At 39.4% G+C, this 20,413-nt stretch overlaps 1 protein-coding gene across 3 annotated transcripts in view; it reads left to right on the top strand.

The window, feature by feature from the left end:
- The first annotated feature begins 9,415 nt into the window (after positions 1–9,415).
- The window catches only part of LOC116243086 (uncharacterized), a 34,792-nt gene continuing 23,794 nt past the window's right edge, over positions 9,416–20,413 (top strand). The window contains exons 1-8 of one of the 3 annotated variants that reach the window (XM_090135496.1): positions 9,416–9,709; positions 10,390–10,687; positions 13,160–13,256; positions 14,260–14,505; positions 15,083–15,178; positions 16,877–17,006; positions 17,290–17,395; positions 18,876–20,244. In XM_090135496.1, the coding sequence (XP_089991622.1) occupies positions 10,448–10,687; positions 13,160–13,256; positions 14,260–14,505; positions 15,083–15,178; positions 16,877–17,006; positions 17,290–17,395; positions 18,876–20,244 (2,284 nt within the window). In that variant the 5' untranslated portion in view covers positions 9,416–9,709; positions 10,390–10,447. Of the gene's footprint in view, positions 9,710–9,754; positions 10,008–10,389; positions 10,688–13,159; positions 13,257–14,259; positions 14,506–15,082; positions 15,179–16,876; positions 17,007–17,289; positions 17,396–18,875; positions 20,245–20,413 lie in introns of those variants that run through there. The other 2 variants (XM_090135497.1, XM_090135498.1) reach the window with 2 other exon arrangements.

Below are 20,413 nucleotides of genomic sequence, written 5' to 3'. Positions count from 1 at the left end.
AAGATAAAAACATCATCTCTAAGATTCTAGCTACATGTATTACCTTGAAAATTCTTTTATTCAGTGCAAAATCTCTCATCCCTGAAGATTTAGCATCTCTCTTCCCTTCATGATCACTCTCCACCCTGTTCTATGTGGTGTCCCTCCCACAGAGCACTGCTCTTCCTGAACAAATCCTGCCTGGTCTTCCTACAGGCTGCAGCTCTCCAAGCACTGTTCCAACATAGCTCTGTAACATGGGTCTTACCCTTCAGGCACTGCTCCACTCAGGTCCCCAGAAGCAGAAGCACCCCTAGCCCTCCTGCCCCACCACGGGCTGCTCCCCACAGGCTGCAACTCTGGCCTGGGGTGCTCCTGCAGGGGCTCTCCATGGGCTGCAGCTGGAAGTGTTACTAAAGGAAGGAGAACATGGTGTGTGCATGAGATTAAAATGGTGTTTGGGTTACAGGTTGTGCTAATATTAAGACAGATAAAATCTCAATCACCATGAATGGTCTTCCTAGAGAAAAGGGGGTGAAAGGGTTGGGAAGAGCTCGCAAGAGGCTGCTGAGAAGTAGAATTTCGGCTCCAGCCAGTGCAGTGCTGGCTTCATGTCCTCACAGATTTGACTTGAACTTCGTAGGCAGTTACAGAATGGAAGTCTGGATTGTAAAGCATTTAATTTACACATATTACTTTCTTAATTTGTTTTGTGAAATCTACTTTCAGATAGAAGAGAGAGACCAGTTCAGAGTCTGGAAGGGCAGAGCCCATTTGCTAGATGTTGGGCAGCGGGATGCTGCTGGTCAGTGGATGTCACTGACAGTCTTCTGCCTCCAGATGTTTGTTCAGTGTCTTTTATCACTGATAGAACTGACTGGTGAGCTCAGGCCAGTGCTGGGAATTTAGAAAATGCAAAGGACACAAAGCTGTAGGAAGTGGGATGGCATTTTCACTACTTGCATAAAAACTTTTCTGAACTTGCTGCAGGTGCTTCTTTTTATTAAAATAGCTTTGGGGTGCAAGTGCAATACACTGTACATACATGGTGAAACTTCATTTTGTTTTACATATTTCCCATCAGTTATCTTTGAAAAAGAGTCTTAGTTTTCTATGATGTTTAAGGACAGAAGGATACATACTGAGCTGTACCATCGCATACATACAGAAGATGCAGCTGAAAAGCTTCAGCAAGACAATTCATGTCCTCCCCCCAGGAAGCTGGGGCTGGGCTGTGGTATTGACTTCACATACTCCACTTGAGTGGATTCCTTTCTGCTTTTGCTTGCTACATGGAAGCTTTGCTTGACATTTCCATTCAAGGAGTTCAGAAGGAGGCAGGTCCTCTTTGCCCAGTGTGAAATAAAGGTGTAATGTCTCAGTACAGACAGCCTAAAGCTAAACCTATTTTCTGGCACATATCTTAAAATGGAACTAATTTGTTAGTCAGCTTTCCATAAAAGTGTCAGTTTTCATGATCTTTAAACTTCATGTGCCCTCTTTTGAGTTTATAAATTCATTTTCTTAGAAGAGCGATCACTATAAGCTAATGGACTTGCAAAAGTCATTGGACAAAGCACATGAAAACCATTTGGGCTTTGCATGTAGGAGGGACAGACAGAGGAAAGAAAATGACAGTTACATGCAAAGAGAGCTTAGAATTCCCAATGAGTAGAAAAATGGGAAAAAATGGGACAAAATGGTCTAGAGATGAACTTTTTTTTTTTTTTTTTTTTTTTTTTGACAGAATGGTATTGCAATGATTAAGTACATAATGGACACAAGTGATTTTATTACTTAGACAAAACTTTACTTTCAATCCCTGTGGAGGAATTTTGTTGACTAGAATTGGGAACATCTGAGGAGTTACTGAGCTTGCTGACATAGCATGAAGACAGAACTTTGACAGCTTTGAGAATTTGGACTGAATTTGAAAAATATTTTTTGATTCGGTGAAAATGATAAAGTTTTCAAAATGTCAAAACAGTGTATCTCATGAAAGCATCGCAAATCTCTTTATCTGTCTGGTTAGTTTTCAAATACTGTAATAAAAAAGAAGGAGGAAATGATTTGACAAAACCACTGAAAGAGTCTCATAATCTCTTTTTTCAAACTGCTGCTGAGCAACCAGGGTATCCTCACCACTGCCTGCCTATGAGTTAGGAGCTCATATCCTCATGAAGAGACCCCATGTAAAGTACAGATCCCCTTCCTTGTCCCACTCTCCACCCTGTCCTTCATAAACAAACAATGTCCTGAATGAACAAACAAACAAACAAACGAATGAATAAATAAATAAAATCTATATAGAGGATGCTTCACCCTTAAAGGACATTGCACAAATATTTCTAATTCTCTTCTTGGCTGTACAGTTGAAGGTCCTTCAGGACAAAGGGGAATTAAACAACATCACCTTTTGTGGGTGAATGACATAACCTGGTGGTGAAGATGTGACCACTAGGCAAGGAGTTCTCAAAATGCTTTAAACATAGGTAAGTTCCCTTTCTCACTAGTTCCTTAAAACAAATTCTCCATTTTTGGTTGAATGTACTCCATTATCTAATCTGAGTTGAAAAGTGTATAGGTTTTCATTCAGTCAAGAAAACAGGACCTACTCATTTAAAAGTTCTTACTGATCCAATCAATAAGAATTGAACCTTTCCCAATCAAACTGATAGACCCGTTATTTGTACAGTTTTGCAGTTGACAATCATGGTTGGTTTTCTTTGGCTTGATTGCTTGATCCTAATGAACCTTTCATATTTTTAACGAAATTATCATCTTACATTTATTTTCTTTGCCTTTCTATTAGAAATATGAAGTGAATTTTTGCATTATCATTTGATTTATAAGTAAAAGCAAGCTAAACCAGTTGAACTAATACTCTTCTATCAAAACTTTTAAAGCACTTATTCAGTTGGTATAGTTTTGTCAATCTTAAACATTCATTATATACAGTATAGTTAATACAAAATAATGTAATTAATATCCACTTAGTCTAGATTAACATCTTTTAGCAGAGTTTCACTCACATGAATGATCTGGGCTTTCAGGAGAGGTTAACAGTGACTTAGCTGAGGGGCACCAGTGACCCTCCCAGAGGGAAGCAGTTTTTAAAACCCTTCTAGATATCAAACTATGTCCAAAAATAATCCCAGAAAATGGTAAAAGGAAGAGAGTAAGTAAGAAACTGGAATAAATCCTGATTTTTTTCATCAGTTCTGCAGCTCATTTTTCTCATACTAAAGGTGTACAATGGTCCGGTCTGGATCACTGCAAGTATTATGAACAAAAATTGTTTTGGAATCTGCTTTCTGGGTGTATTTCTGTTCATTTAAATGAGGGTTCATGTTACATTTCAGAAATCAGCAAGCTAGGGTAAGAATGGTGTTTTCCAAACCCCAAACTATTTTTAGTATAATAGCTCTTACGATAGGGTTCTCTTTCCTTAAAAGGTAAAATCCACCTATTAGTTTGCTTCAGTGCAAACTGATCTGCTGGTTTTTGTGCCGTTATGCACTCAGCTATGTGGTAGCCAGCAAAAGAAGTGTAGAGGCATTCTGATGGCAAATTCCTTCTATCCTTAGTCAAAATGTTTTCCTTTGGAGTTATCTGCCATATAACACAGCACTGTTGGTGTTTCTTATTCTAAGGAGTCAGCAGACTTCAAGGTTTGTGTGTAGTGCTGTAGTCCGTTCCCCCAGAAGATTAGATTTTTATACCAGTAAAACTTGCAGTGTATTTTACTTGCAAAGCAGAATGACACCAGACTGAACTGTCAGAAGAACAAATTACAATATAAAATTTCCAACTTAAGGAGATTTTATGAATGCTAAGATCTGAAAGTTTTATCAGTGGCTTTTGAAGAGCAAGTTTAATATGAATTGCCTAGAATTATTTCAAATAAGGAATCCCTAGCTGCACATGCAAACGAATCTTTGAGAAACATCACTGTATTATGTGTTATAAAGGGATCTACTTAAGAGCTTCACAATGAAAACGGTGTATAACTTAGAAAATTCTGTGGATAACCCAGCACAGGTCATGGCACATGTTTACTCTGCTTGGAGGAGAGGGCTGTACTAGTTGATCTTCAGAGGTGTCAACACACTTAACCATCTACTTGGGACTTTACTGATGAGACTGAAATGAGCAGTTTGTTCAGCTGTGTTCTGTTTGTAAAACTTTAATATGGAGAACACCAGCCATCTCTGCATTAATTGGGCAGATTCTTGTGAAGATTTATTTTATTTATATTTGTTTTTGATGACTAGTGTTGTTTATATTTTCAGCTCAAAAATTTAATGGTACAGTATAGTCCCACAGAGAGGAAAATAAGTGTAGTGCTACATGTTCTACATTTTTCTTTTCTGAAATCTCTCTGTCTGGCTTCCCAGTTGATTGCATTATAGGAGAATATTGGAGAACAATTTCATTCTCTGCATTTCAGAGTCTGGCACTCAGGGCAACTTGTATTACTCACTAAGTGTGAAAATACTCCAGAGATTTAAGAGAATCTGCATGAATTTGGCACAGAATAGACAGAATGAAATTATTGTCAGACAGTGTAAACAGGTCTGTTTGCTGCTCTGCTATACACTGTATGATCTCGGATAAGGTAATGTTTATTTGGTGAAGAATGCCGTGAATTAAGGTAGTGTAGTGTTTTTTTAAATGTATTTCATTTTTAGTAAAAGTATATAGTTTTGTGTAAAAATTACTCCCAAATACTGCTTCATTGTAGAATTGTTCACAGCAGTTTTATGTAATTTTTATTCATCTATTAAAGAAAAAGTGAAAAAAGAGGAAAACTAGGGCAAACAAACAGCCAAATATGTACTGACACACAAAATCCAAGTTACACTCTTATACTTTTGTAAAGATGCTTGAAGCAAAATTCGAAGCCAACAGCTCCATAAAGAATCCTGCATGAATGCTATGGTTGCCTCTATCTTTGATCACCTCAGAAAAAAAAAAAAATATTTGTTGTTAAGGTAAAAAAAAACAAACAGGTAATTAGGAAACCTTCACTTTATTTTTTCTGCTGACTTCTACCCCATAAAAGAATATTTGGAAATGCAGTTATCAGAAATGTTCTTTCAAATCTTACATCTGCAGCTTCCTAAAACTAACACACCCAGGACACAGACAAACTACTGGATACCCTATAAAGCCTGATAAAGTCCTGAATATCTCCAGCAGATAACTAGAGCATAAAGGAATCTTGTTAGACATGGACTAGTTCATATCCTTGCTGCCTCAGGATAGGAGCCAAAGTATTCAAGTGGACAGACAGGAGAAACAAAAACTACCCATGGCAGTGCAGGATATGAGATCTGACAGCTACAAACACACTGGATAATGTTGTTAGCATATGTTCATACACTGTTATTATTTTTATTATTCCACAGAACCGAGCACTGGACAAACTTTATGGGAAAAATACTAAAAGGATCAGGTGTTATATGACCCACATCAGCTGAACCAAACGTATTTATGGAATTCTCTTTACAGAGACTTTTATACTCCCAGTTTCCCAGGTAGTGGCTGCCAGCGTGAGATGCATTGTGTCTGGGTGGGGGAGTGTATGCACAAGAATTTTGAACTACAGGAACTTGCAGTGGGATTTTAAAACATCCTTAATTAATGAAGGGCTGAAGGCCCAGCTTTCAAAATAAAACTGCTTGTGGCTGTCTGTCTTTCAAAGGAAGCACTGTTTATTGGTAACTGGAAAGTCTGTTCTGCTGGTATAAGCTGCATCCACGTTATTGCTCTCACATCTATTACAGCCTCCATAGCTCTACTGGCAAAGTGTCCCAGCTGTGGATTTGGCTCAAGATGCAGTGATGATTCCAGCTGAAGAAGATATCATGTCGTGAGCCAATTAAGACAACTATGTAATATCACCTAGTTCAGAAATAAAGCAATGATCTATTTAAAAGTGTCTGCAAATCATTTTTACTACTTTTTTTACTCAAGTTTGGAGTCTTGAGTTTATCTGAAAACTATTTGGTCTCTTCATCAGCATTCAGTAGACTGTAAGATATAGCAAAATGCAACTATTCATAGATTATTCAGTGATGTCGAAGTTTCACATTTAATATCATGGCTTGTTGTGAGAAACTGATACTATCTTGAGAATCTCTTACAATTACTTTAGGAACCATGTGCTTATTTCAAGTGTAAAAGAGTTTTCGTTGTTATGTTTTAAAAAATCATTGGCTGCCTTAGAATTGTTTGGGGATTTTTCTCACTCAGAATAGCGCAAGGTTTCCCTCCAGTGGCTGAAAACCATGCAAATTATGTGAAAGCATGATGCAGTATCTAGTTTCTAGTTTTTATAATTTTACATTGCAAGAGATGCCCAGGAGTGTCAGATCTTATTTGTAGATGTTCTTGCTTTTTAGATTTAACATATTTCTTAGCAAACTAAATGAACAGAGAAATATGCTCAGAGCACAGTGCTGTCACACATTTACACATCGTTTACTTTTTCTCCCAAAAGTCATGCACTTTTTCATTGTTGTGGGCTTGTGTTGTCTTAATGTAATGGCAAATATGGACCCATTTATGTCAGTGCACTTTACCAGTTAGCTGAAATTTCTTTCTCGGGGGTTATTCTCCAGTTAACAAAAATCTTTTGTTATTTCATAGCAGATTTCTATGTTTGCAGGGAATTAAACTCTGGCCCTTTTTTTTTTTTTTTTTTTTTTTTACTCTGCAGACTGCTTTTCTTATGAGCCACAACCGCAGATAATACAAGGGGCAAAGAATCACAGAATCACCAAGGTTGGAAAAGACCTTCAAGATCATGCAGTCCAACCATTCACCATCACCAATAGTACTCACTAAACCATGTCCCTCAACACAAAATCCAACCGTGCCTTGAACATCTCCAGGGTCGGTGACTCCACCACCTCCCTGGGCAGCCCATTCCAGTGCTTGACCACTCTTTCAGAAAAGTAGTATTTAGCACATGTACCCATTTCAGAATTTCAAGTTTGCTTGCTGGGAGCAATCTGGTGACTAAAATCAGCAATGGGCAGTTTACAGTGGCTTAAATCTTGGCTTCCATAATTAGGTCTGCATGGAGGATGGTCTACAGTCTTTTTTGCATTCAACATTATCTACCAACAAGAGATTCTGCAGTCACCTTCCTCACTTCATAAAATCCTTTGTCCCCTCCCCAAACATCCCCACTGTTTGTCATCAGGCAGAGGAGAAGAACAGGGTTGGGATGTCCGTACTGCTGCAGCCTGCATGAGTGCTACGTATTGTCAGCCTGTGTGGCTGACCACGTGTGTGTCCTGTATGTATGTATGTGTGGTGAATACATGCTCAGCCTTGCTACTGCCTGGGCACAAAGCCACAGCAGCCTTGCTCATATCCAAATTCAGCATATCCTGATGCCTTCACCTCGAACACTTGATTTGTTGTCTTGATCTAATGGTACAAAAGGTAGGATAATGTTATTTGAATTAATATGGCCATCTGGATCCATCCTTCTTGAAAAAAGATCCAAAGATGCTAAAGGAATGCAGGGGCTGTCCAAAGTGTAGAGCTGGGGCTGGGGCAGGAAAAAAGCCAACGCCCTGAGCACCCCTTGGTGTGAAACTGCCTGTTCAGCTGGACAGACACCAAGAGACTGGTGTCAAACTCAATGCCTTTTTCTCCTGCTACTTCTCTCTCTTTTTTTTGTTTCCTTTATCCTTGTTTTCCTTTTCACCTGAGCTTCTGCTTCATCTGAGAGCCTGCATATGAGATGCCTTTATTTCTGCTCCCATATTCTGGTAAACAACGGGGAAAAGAGGGAAAAGGAGGCTTGATATGAAAACTAAATATGACAAGAATCTATCTGGAAACTCCAGTATTATTGATTGCTCTATTACCCCAGCCCCCAAACTCCTAGGTAGCTATTTTTGGGAATTATTCAATGTTTTGTAAAAGAAAAAATATTTTGTGTTAATGTGTATTTTTCAGGTCAAACATTTCCCAAAGCATGCGGAAGTTAACAGGAATTAATGGTGCTGCTTAAAAGAAAACTATCACCACAGATTTATGTCTCATTGTCCTGTTCATCCATATGCATCATGTCTATGGCTGTTGCTCCACTCTTAGTAACAGAGTTAAAATAAAATAAAATTAAAAGAAAAGAAAAGAAAAGAAAAGAAAAGAAAAGAAAAGAAAAGAAAAGAAAAGAAAGAAAATTTCAAATAATAACTTCTAAGAACAGGGCTTCCCCGGGGTACACCTGACAGCTCTCAAGGCTATCAGTCAAGTTAAGTGGCTTCATTTGAAGTCTTCAGGCCTGAGTGCTTGTGGTTCACTTCCTAATTCTACGTTCGGGCTCCTCAGTAAAACTGTCAGAGCTTTCAGTTACATTTCAGTCTGCTTGCAGATAAAAATAGAGATTTCGTACAATTAACCAGCCATTCATCAGCCTGTGATGCTCTTCCCTGTTTGCTCCTGCTGGCTGCCAAGGTGCTCTGTGCCAACCTCACAGGGAGCAGCTGCTGACTGCTTTGGCCACATTTACTGAAGAATGACTTTGTTGCCTGGAGAAGAGGGAAGCTCCCAGTGGCTTTGTTTGAGCCATGCCTCCAGAAGACCCCTAGCAACCAGGGCTGTAAACAAGTTGCTGTTTGCTTACTGGCAATCCCCAGCAAGTAGAAACCAAACACTGAAAAGGATCACAGTAGAGCAAGTTTTAGTGCTCTGTTTCTTATCTAAAGTCAGCTGTGAGCTGACTAGGCCACGTTAACTTTTACAGACAAATTTCTTACTTGTTAAACCTCATGCCTCCTCCCACCCCTCACCTCCTGAAATTACAACATAATGATGAAAATCAACTATGATGAACAATTACCAGAATTTCTTGGGATAAAACCTGATATTGTGAAGTTAGTCAGTCAGTGACTTCTTACTCAGTGCCCAGATTTGCAAATCTTTTCCTTGCTAACAGAGGGGCTTCCTCAACTCTTCACAATTCTTTAACAGCACTCCAGTAGTTGTGGTGCTAGAAGTGAGGTATGAAGTTGGAGAGACTGGAAGAGCATGTCTTGTTTTCAGAGCCTGTCTTCCATAATTGTCAGCTTATATTTGATCATTTACATTTTGGAGAAAACATGACCAGTACATGACCATGAAATTCCACGCCTTTAGTGCAGTATGTGATATCAGTAAGGCAGGGCACTAATGGCCTTAGTATCACCCCTCACTGATGAGAGTATTCTTCTAGCAGCTTGCAGCTGCTTAACTGCTCAGCACTTGAATTCTGTATCTGAGTAGCTTCAGTGACTACACCTGTTTCCCTTTTTTTTTTCTTTTTTTTTTTTCTTTTTTCTTTTTTCTCACTCCTCTTTCATTCTGTAGATTCATTCTGTTCAGTTCTCATTTTAGTGCTCAGGCAGCCTGAACTTAGTTGTTTTACATTTGTAGATTTCTAAAATGTTTCCAGTGGAACTGTAGTTTTCTCTAAAGGGAGTTTAAGCCTGCAAACATCATGTTTCCTAGCTACACAAGCTTGGTAGGCTGTGTATACATGATACATAAACCACTTACATTAAAGCAGGGTGAAGGCATTAAATCATTTTCTTGAGAATGAAGCCCTTGAAGAGTCCACATTTCTTACAGAGTGGAAGGAAATGATCTTGAATGCTCCCATAGCAGACAAGATAGGGAAGCTTAGTAGCTTCAGCTGCTGAAGACACACCTACCCCAATCTTATAAGGTAAGTAGCAAGTCTTTATCCCTTGTTCTACTGCTCTCACTCATACCAGCCTTATGGAAAATGGATATAAGCTGTAGTAGCTTTAGCTTTTCGAGATTAATATTCTTATAAGCAACTTAAACATCAGATGATATTCTAATGAGGCTTCCTTCTACCCCTTCCCAAATACCCCCAGTGTTCTCTTGTTTTCCCCTGTTATCCCCAATCCCTTTTTCTTCCCTGTTGCTTTAGATATTAAACTACTTTCTCTGAACTTACAGGCTGGAGATTTAGCTGAAAGACAAGATCAAGAAACTTGGTGAATTCTTTTGCTGTTTTTGTTCTTATTGTAATCAGAATCTTACATCTGTTTTTTTGTTGTTGTTGTTGTTTTGTTTTTTTGTGTGTGTGTAAAAAAGCTGTTTCTTAAGTCAGAAGATACTCTGCATTCAGCTTGGTCTAAAAAACCAATCTCTTGGATAAAAGAAAATAAATTAAAAAAACCATCTGATTATGGGATTCACCACGTCATTATAACACATTTGTTTACAATGGTTTTTGATGCATATCCCTAAAATGGATTTCAGAAAGCAGGGCTTTTAAGGATACAGACCATATGTTACAGCAGACTGTAAATGATCTATCAAGCATGCTATCATCTTCCAACAAAATAATTCCACAAAATAATTCTTTATCCTCAGCTTTGGTTGACAACACAGGTGACTCCTCCAGTAAGCAGCATCCACTTCTTACAGTAGTATGATGGTCAACAATAATGACTCAGTAGATGACTTGGGCCACGACCAAGATTTTCTGCATGCAAGGCAGTTATGTTATTTGGACAACTCTGATTTGCTACCTCAGAAGTTGGCTTGCAGTGTAACCGAGACTGAAATTATTGATGCAAGTGGCACCCTAGAAACGTTGATTCCTCGTCTACTCCCTGCCTCAGAGTCTGGAATGAACCAGGGTGCTCCCACTGACAAAAACATGGAACAGGTAAGTTTGCTTTAAGTAAACACTGAGTTAATAATGGCATATTTCTGATGTTTACTGACACTCTCCAGGAAGAAAGGGCTGCTCACACCTCTCTCTGTCTGTAGGTAGGAGGCTGTACTGGCTGGTGTTGGGAAGCAGATCATAACTCCGTGTCTGATTATGTTGCTTTAATGGATCCGTACAATAATGTGCGTTTCCTATGAGGCACTTTTCCCATTGTTTCCCTTGTTGGATAGTTACTGTTGTCTCTCAATTCAGAAAAAAAAGTTTGGATATTCTGGCCTCCCATGTAATGATTGTGAGGTGTATTGATATTTTTATTTCTCTTTCCGTAAGTCCTCTTCTTATCTTCCATCTATTTTTTTAATCTTTTTTTCTTTTTCTGGCTCTTTTTCTTAGCTCTTACAGATATAATTTGGTCACTTCTGTCAATCTAACTCGTCCAATGAACATTCCATGTGTTTCTTAGGAGATAATAAACAATACAGTGCCGTAGCTGCATACTGTGAAGGAACTCTTCTGTTACCAATCATTTACCTACTGAAGCTTTAACATAATTTTAGGTTTTTATTTTTCTTTTTGATTATGTCAAAATCAGAACTACTTGTTCTGATCCGGAACAAGCCTCACCAGGCAACATCATATGTCTTGCTGTGAATGTAATGCATCTCAGGGCTTCTTACTATTGGCATCACAGCTGTACAAAAGACACGAGCTGGGAAAACTTTTTTGTTCTTCAATCATAATCTAGGAGATCTGCAGTTGGGCTGTGTTGAGGCAGTAGCTGCCTTCTTCTAATCTAACCTCCCTGTACGTGAGGATGGCAGTCTGGTGTTGAGGCTGCCCTGGCATCCAGTTCCCTATTTCTCTTATAAAGAAGATGCTTATAAAACTAGTCAAGAGTCCTCGTTATCTTCTCTCTAAACTAGGTCTCAGTCCAATGAATATTTTTGGTACTCTATAGGGACAGGAAGCTTGATAATCTTTGGTTGCTGTTTAAAAAAAAAAAAAAAAAAAAAAGCTGTAGCTGAGGATAACTTCTTGTGAGTCAAGGAGCTTGCTAGTTTTTTGTTTTTTTTTTTTTCCAGGATAACATTAAATTTAATGAACAGTTGGGCATTTTTTGTTCTCTGGTAGCCTCTGGCATTTGACTATGTGAAGTACTGAAATAGTTCTTAAAGACTCTGGAAAAATAAAAAGTGAATTTGTGACTTACTTTGTTATATTGTGCTCATCAAGTGATACCAGATGGAACAGTTAGAGTTTAAATTGTTCCTTCAGGCAAAGTCTTGGGAAACTCTAGGCATAGCAAGAAGATTAGGGTAACTTTACACTGTAAGTTTCAGTTCTATGTAAGAGCAGGCACTTCATAATAAAAAAAAAAGTAGAAAAAAAGGCCCATATCTAGCATATGTTGGTGTCTAAGCAAAAGCAACAATTAACATTAAGATCAATATAGACAGAGGTTCTGTTTTATCTTCACACAGCCTGAGCACTGCAATTTCTGCTGACAATTCCCAAATTTTGGGAGGAATTTTCTGTGTTTAGTGCCTCTGAAATTCAGGCCTGAGTGACCAAATTAGCATTCCACAAACCTCTCAATTAACTGAATTGTTTATGATGTTTATTTTTAACAAGCACAGTGGAAAACTTGAAAGCAAGTTCAATGTTTGATTTGAGTTTCATATATGTTTTGGTATTTTCTTTGATTTATGGGTTTCTTTCATTTTCGCTGTAAACTTGAGAAAAATTCCTAACATTTTGTTAGCATAGCTTTTTATTATTTCTATGTACACTTCATAACATTTTATGTTGCCATAATCTTTTATTATTTCTATGTCTGTTCTACCATCTGTATTTGTGAAAGAAAAAAGGAAAAAGGTTGGTCTTAAACTTGCTCTAAATTTTGCATTTCCCATAATAAAAAAATGCCATTAGATAGCAAGGGATAGAAAATAAAAACAGGAGAGGATGCTGTTGAAGTTTTTCTTTCTCTGTGTGGTAAGTTAATTTGACTGAGAGAATTTTGAAGCTTATTTTCATCAACAGTTCTGGTAGTATCCTTCATCAAATAGTTCAACAAGCCACTAAATGTTGAACCTGGGCACGTTTTAAGGTTTTATACCTGACAGATAACAACTGCCTTGATGATATTCAGCTTGTTGGCGCGAGACGTGAATGCTTCCCTCTTGTTTATGCTTTAGCTTCCAAGTGAAGGAAATCCTGGCACACAGACTAGAATAAAATGCTGGCTGATGTGAGGCTGAACAGCAAAACCCACTAAGGCACACACTGCCTGCACTGTATCAGTATCTGCTCTGAGCTGTGAGATGGCAAAAGCTTTAAATGCAAATATCAATATTAAATATAATACGCTATTTAAGAAATTCCTAAAACCAAAGGCCATTGATTCTTTCTGATTGAAAATCATTCCAAAATGTAGTTTTATACTGTCTCTTCATGATATTTCAGACTGCAGGGCAGCAGGATGGAGCACTGAGGCTGCAGATGGAGCAGCTGCAGAGGCTGGTGGCAGAACAGCAGAAAATCATTGCACTTTACAACCCAGGTACTTGGGGAATCCCCTCCTGATGCTGCAGCAACCTTATCTGCCATTATTTGTACTCCAGCAGTGGAATGCAGCAGTTCTTTAAAGAAAGAGAAGGTCTTGTTATTTTCAGTAGCTTGGGGCTCTTCCTCTGGCAGTAAGGCTAAAATTATTTCTCCTCATAGACTTACGCACAAACTGTAAACCCCAGAAAAATGTTTCTTTTAATTTTTTACTTTTCATTACCAGGAAGTATATGAGGAGGAGTCTTATATGTTTATTAACAGATCTCCCATATAGATTTCTTTTGAAGTACAGACTTTGGACTTCTGGTCTGTGCCAGGAGCTCCTCCTGCCCCCTTCCTTCACTGGCCTTGATGTCTGCAGGGCCTTTTCTCTCCCATCCCTCACTCCTCTCTACCAGCTGCTGTTGCACATTGGTTTTTTCCTTTCATAAATCTACTCTCCCAGAGGACACCCAGCATTACTCATGGCTCAGCTCTGGCAGTGTTGGGTCCCTTTGGAGCAGCTGGAGCTGCTCTGATCTGACACAGGGTAATGCTGGGCTCAAAACCTTGCCATGTAAGACCAATACAGGATTCTTTTCTGGAAGGAGTGAGGCTGGGTCTCTGGTCCCTTTGCAGAACTATTTATATGATTTCCGCTTCTAATAAAACGTGCAGCAAGGGCCGCTTCAGAGATGCTCTGTGATACTTAAATCATATCTGCTAATGTGCTTAAGAAGACATAGGAGAAATGTGTTTTACTTGCTCAGGAGTACTTTCTCTAATTAAGCATACTTCAGGTAATTTGGGGTATGTCTGATGTACAGCAAGCATATTTTACAGTTAAAGTATATAACAAGAGCACAGTTTCATTATTCCATTCTACACAATACAAAACACCAGGGAGCATGAAAGCAACAGTGTTGTAACACAATACCAGCTTAGCAGAGACTTCCAGTTCAGTGCAAAGCAGCTGCCATAAACTTCTCTAATTTTCCTTCTCTGGTCATTATTTTTAGGGTTTTCTGTTTCTCCTGTGATACCTTCCCATCTAGCAGCCGCGATGTCATCCCTTCCATGCTTTCCTTCTACTTTATCTCCTGCCCAGTTGCCACCTGAAAATTCTTCACAAGTTGAGAGCCCAGGATGCTTAGAGACCTCTCCCTCAGCAGTGCCTTCTGCCCTGCAGAGCAGCTCCCCTCCACTGGTGCCAAATGAGAGCGGCTCAGAAATCTCAGGAGAGCACCTGCAGCTGTCAGATTCAGGTAGATGAAAAGCACTGGGAACTCAAATATAAGCATGCTGTGCAAATCTTCTGAATTTCTGCCCTTGCTGGTGCAAATTTTACTGCAGGGCAGAGGAAGGCCTGGCTTGTATGGTAGTTTGTTACAAAAGCTATTAAAGTGTTTTAAATCTTATTTTGGAAAATTTCTGAATCTCAGCGATCCTACTTCTGATACAAACAGAAATTGGGTCTTGTGGATATATATAGTCATTAAATTGGAAATGGTAAGGTAGAGTGAGGTATGGTGAGGTAGAATGTAAGATATGCTTAAGGGAAGAAGAATAAAACATAGGATATGGATATAGCATACAAAGGTGAGAAAAGTGTGTGAGAAACTAAGGCTTGAAGGTGCAGGAGCCCCAGTACATCGGTTTAACACCTGACTGGAAGCTTGTCAATGCACTTGGCTTTGAAATGTCCTCCAGCTGATTGTGTGCTTGAGGATGGGGCTGAACAGAGTGGTGCTCACTGCTGTGATGAGGGTGGGTTTTTAATTCTGGAAACATGAACAGGAGTGCACCAGCAGTACTTCTAACGTCTCCAATTTTCATTTAAAGGGATAAGCACAGAGCCATTGCTTCAGAGTACTGAGAGCCCCACAAAACAGCTTTCCAGACAAGATGCTCAGGAAGAAACCAGAACAAAAAACAAAGGTGAATTATACAGCTGCCTAGATGCTTTTGTTCTTCTCTTGCACCAGGAAGAGAACTAGGGGAAAATTGTAGTGCTCAGACACTTCTCTTGCTATACCATTCTCATTGCTACTTGTCTTGTAGGTAAATAGATAGACCATCTAAAAGACTGGATAAAGCAGAGCCTCACAGATGAGACTATAAGGAGGAAGCATGGGTTCTGCATTCCTTGCTTGAACCCACCTGCTGTGCTGTGCAACCTCCAGTTCTTCTACTACATACTAGACTTGTAGAATCATAGAATCATGGAATTGCTCAGGCTGGAAAAGACCTTAAAGATCATTGAGCCCAACCACAACCTAACCTGTGCTACCCTAACTCTAACAAGCCTCTGCTAAATCATGTCCCTGAGCACCACATCCAAACAGTTTTTTAACACATTCAAGGATGGTGACTCAACCACCTCCCTGGGGAGCCTATTCCAGTGCTTAACAACCCTTTCTGTAAAGAAGTGTTTCCTGATATCCAGCCTAAACTTACCCTGGCACAACTTAAGGCCATTTCCCCTCATCCTGTCACCTGTGAGAAGAGACCAGCCCTGCTCTCACTGTAATCACCTTACAGATATTGGAAGAGAGCAATAAGGTCTCCCCTCAGCCTCCTTTTCCCCAAACTAAACAGCCTTAGTTCCTTCAGTTGCTAAGATCATCTAGTTCAAATATCAACCCATCACCACCATGCTCACCAGCCACGTCCCTCAGTGTCACATCTGCCTTTTTCTAGAAAACCTTCAGGGATGGTGACTCCACTACCTCTTTGGGCAGCCTGTGCCAATGCAATTCTAGTTTATGGCAGGTGACTGAGTTGCAGAAATAACACTTCTTTATAGGTCATCAGACTGAAGATTTTTGGTACGTGGCTGAAAAAGCTGAGGGAAGAATATAAAAACTTTTGTATCACCAATGTCAGTGATTGAAATACAGGAAATCACTTCCACTAAGTCACTGAAAAGAACGGGTTTAGATGTTACCCCCTATGCTTCCTGCACTAGATCGAGTCACGAGACCTGATAGGGCATTAGAAGGTTTTGTGTTGCAAGACAGTGCGACCAAGGCCTTCAGGAGCACTAGGTGTGTCTGTGTCAAAAAGCAACCTCTGTGGTTTCTGGCAACAGCAGTGGCGTTTTGTGTGAATAAATCAATTAAGGCATTTTCCCAAAATTGACAGACCAACGTGAGCTGTAGAGCAAGTCTCGATTAGGTGACATTTAGATAAATGATTAAATGCAGTAGAAGCCTTCTTGTTGTACGGAACATAGCCTGTAAACCTAAATGGGAAGATGAACAAATTTGCACGCTTCTGTGAAATAGAATGGAAAATGCCCAGTTAGAAAGTCTCTTGCCTATGAATATTGCTATTTAAAATGTTTACAGAACTGACTTGTGAGTCATCGTGTTTATAGATACAGAATTTCAGTGCTGTCCAGTGATGAGTCTCCAGTGTAATATTCTGCAGTGATCACATTAACTATGCATTGCAAGTCTCTTGAGGCAAGGAGTACAAATCACCATTTCTTGTTTCATTATTCCCAGATGCTAGATATGAGGATTAGTAGGTGTGGGTTTTTTTTCAAATTTAATTTAAAAATATTCTATGAAGTATTTTCAAAAGTCAAAACTTGCATAAATTGTTTTCATTGACCTTTTTCCTGCTGCTCAGATAACAGTCAATTAAAAGAAAGGACTTTCCCTGAAACTTTTTCTGCAGTTGAAGAACAAACAGAACAAATGAAGGAGATTCTTCCATCTCCCTTCAGCACGAAGGTAAAGACTGGAAACCTAGGAAACAGGTAAGAAACGAGTTTAATCAGTCAGTCAAACTACTAAAGCATGTTCTTGTTGATTGTAAAAAATACCGTATAACACATACTAACTGACAGCAGCCAAAAAGTTCCTAAAAGGAAACAAAATTCATGTATACTTTTAACAGGATGTTTCGGAGTGGGTCTTCAGTGTCCAATAATGCTGTATCTTTTGCTAACATTTTTCATGTTGGAAAAGAAGAGAATAAGAATTACTGAACAAAAGATAGTTGGAGAACATTACGAATAAGTAATTTTTTTCCTCGCCTAGGCCAATCACAGCAGGAATTTATATTAGACAGAAGGCTTCTGAAAAATTTATTGACCAGCATCAGGTAGACACTCAGTTGATAGAAAAACAGGAGCAGAATCAGCAGGTACTGTGCCATTGGTGTGTTTACTTTGTTTTTGATGTTTTGACTTGGAGGTTGTATAGGCGCTATTTTGGCTCACTGTGTAGCAGTGCATTTTTCCACTGTTCTTTCACATGATGTTGGAAGACTCTTCAAAACCTCCCTCTCTCCTCCTGTCCCCCCCCAAAAAAAGAAAATGGCCCCATCCTCACGTTATTGGCATACGAGCGGTTGCGTTGGACCACTTATTATTCAGTCACAGTTCCCGCTATCTCCCACTGTATTCTTCTCTGCCCACAAACTCTCTGGAACAAAATTTTTGCCTGAGTCTCAGCTTACTTGCCCAGCTAAGTCAGACATCAAGGTTGATTCTGTTAGTTTCTTAATACTGGTCATCTCCAGATCATTTGCTTCTCTTTAAACTTTTCTGCTTTTTGCCTTTCACAAAGCCATATCAAGTCAAGCTTTAGCAGACACAGTTTAAACAACTAATCTCATTGATTCATAGCATATTTCTCACAAGATTAAAAGCAGGAATGATTATAGGCAGTGTGAAAGTGACATCTGATGCAGAGATGGATGCCAGAAATCATCTTCTCCTTCAAGATTAAGACAAGTTTATGTGCAGGTCTGTCCATGCAGTTTCAAGCCCTACAGACTTGTGAACAGCTGTTCTACAAAGCTCAAAGTTTTTATTCACAGGGGAGACACATCTCCTGTTTTCATGTCCTCCTTTTGTCTTCTACTCTAAAACTAGATGATCTTTGAGATCCCTTCCAACCCAAGCCATTCTGTGATTCTCCGATATCTCAAACACTAGCTTAGAAGCATCTGAACAAGTTGTCTTGTCATTGTCCTCTGTGTTAATGGCTGAAAGTTGAGAAGATATTTTATTCTTGTTGCACTTTGTGCCAAATCTGACAATAGTTAACGACCAGAGTTTTTAATCAGCTCAGAACTGGGTAACTGTTCTGTTAGAGGCAAGGTTAAGGCTTAAAAGCCTTAACAGCCTTAACCTTAATACCAAATGTAATAGGAATTTTTTCAGTGGGAACCTTTGGGTGTCAGGCCTTGCATTATCTTAGGTTTGCTGAATTAGAAGGAAGACGTACATTTTAGCACTCTTTATCACAATTTTCTCTGTCTCATTGGAAAAATAACATTTTAAACTGATGCATTTATATATTTCTGCCACATTGTACAAAACACTCAAACTGCCTTCAAAAACAATGATGAAAACTCTCATCTTTGACCATCCAAACACTTAGCACTAAACGTCTAAGTTCTGACTCTCCTTAGGATTTAATGGAGGTGTCACACAATGACTCATATTAAAAGTTCTCATACCTTTTATGTAGTCTGCAGACGGTTGTTCATGAGCTCAGTCATCCATAGCCAGTTACTGTAAGACTTCTGGTGTCTCAGCTTTTTCAATTAACATAAATACTTTTCTGATGAATGAATCTCAGATTATGATTGTCATTATTTTTGCTGTTTTTTTCAGAGCAAGGCAAAAGGAACACCTCGGAAGACTTTTCTGAAGCGAAAAGAAGGTACTGTAAGGGTCAAAAAAAGTAAACAGAAGCCTTTCAAAGAAGTGAGCCAGCATTCCAGAACTGATGTGGGGCACTGGAGTCTTTTCTCCCAGCCGGGACAAATGGATGCAGGGATACTGCAGCCAAGGGAATACCCTCATGTAAATCTGCAAGTCAGCAGCTCCATGCATATAGGTACACATGGAAAAAAGGCAAACTGTGCTTTAGCTGAGAAGGGAATTAAGGCTCAGACTGACTGTGAAGTGAAAGTACGGGAGCAAAGTGCAGAAGAAAAAGTAGTGATTAGGAGAGATGAAGATGCTGTTGGCTCACCTCATAAGAAGTGGACTGAAATCATGAACTCATGTCCTGAAACAACAGAAATGAACCTACAATTAGGTGGGGAAAGTGAAACTAATCACAAGGATTCCCTAGAGCAAGCTGACAGAACTGATGGAAGACTTATGAAGGATACACTGCAAATAAACCTAGGTAGAACAAATCAGCTTCTACAGGGTGAGCTCAGAGAGGAAGAAGAAAGCCCTTTGGAAGTCCTGCAAAAGTGTTCTACACTTCAGGGTATAGAATCAGAACGTATGAGGAAAGGAGAGTGGAGTGCAGTCCCTGCATTCACACAGGGCCAGAAGCATGTGCAGGTATGCCCACAAGAACTTGTTTCAGGGAGCCAGAGCCCAGAAAGCAAAGGACAAATCCACACTGGTTTTAAGAAGGTCAATGATAAGATCATAAAAATTACTTGTAACTCGCTTGAGACTGTGGAGCAAGGAAGCTCATCCCAGCAGGAATGGCAAAGGAACGGGACAGCTGCCATGACATGGCATGTTGCATCTTCATCCCATGGGTCAGGCTGCTTATCCTCCAGTAGTGATGATGACCCCAAATCTCATTGCAGTCAATATCCCTCCCAGCATGGGCCTCAGGTAGCAGATCATTCTGACAGACATTTGGATCTCTCTGAAAATGATTATGCTAGTGATGAGCCCAGTGAAACTGAACAAATCTCCATGAAAAAGAACATCAGTTCCTCCTCAAGAAAACAAGATGTTCTAGCACTCTCAAGACATCAAAGTCTCTCCCTCAGCACAAGCAGCAGTGATTCCAGCACTGGAGCTGTCAACCTGAAAGGGAGCAAGGCTCACTCTTCTCTTCAGCATTCTGCATTTCATCTCACAAAATCCAAAAGGAGAGAGGATGAACCTGAATCAAAGGCCAGGCATGTTACAAGCCTTAATCTGCCATCCTCAGCAGTGGTTTTTAGGGTTAAAGGAGCCCCTGCAGTGAAGCAACCACAGAATAAACTGCCTACAAATATGTTAGGTAAGAGCTACCTGAGTTTTTGTTTCCATTTCTTTTCAATACAGAAATTAAATTTCTCTTAGTTTGATTCTGTTTATTCTCCCTAGGTATATGCTCATCTCTGTTGGTATTTCTCAGTCAGAAATTGTTAAAAACAGAAAGGAAGGGAGAGAAATACCTGCAAGCCCCT

Source organism: Phasianus colchicus, chromosome 2 (assembly GCF_987193195.1).
Source record: "Phasianus colchicus chromosome 2, bPhaCol1.hap1.1, whole genome shotgun sequence".
Lineage (NCBI taxonomy): Eukaryota > Metazoa > Chordata > Aves > Galliformes > Phasianidae > Phasianus > Phasianus colchicus.
This window is presented reverse-complemented; position numbering and strand designations above follow the sequence as displayed.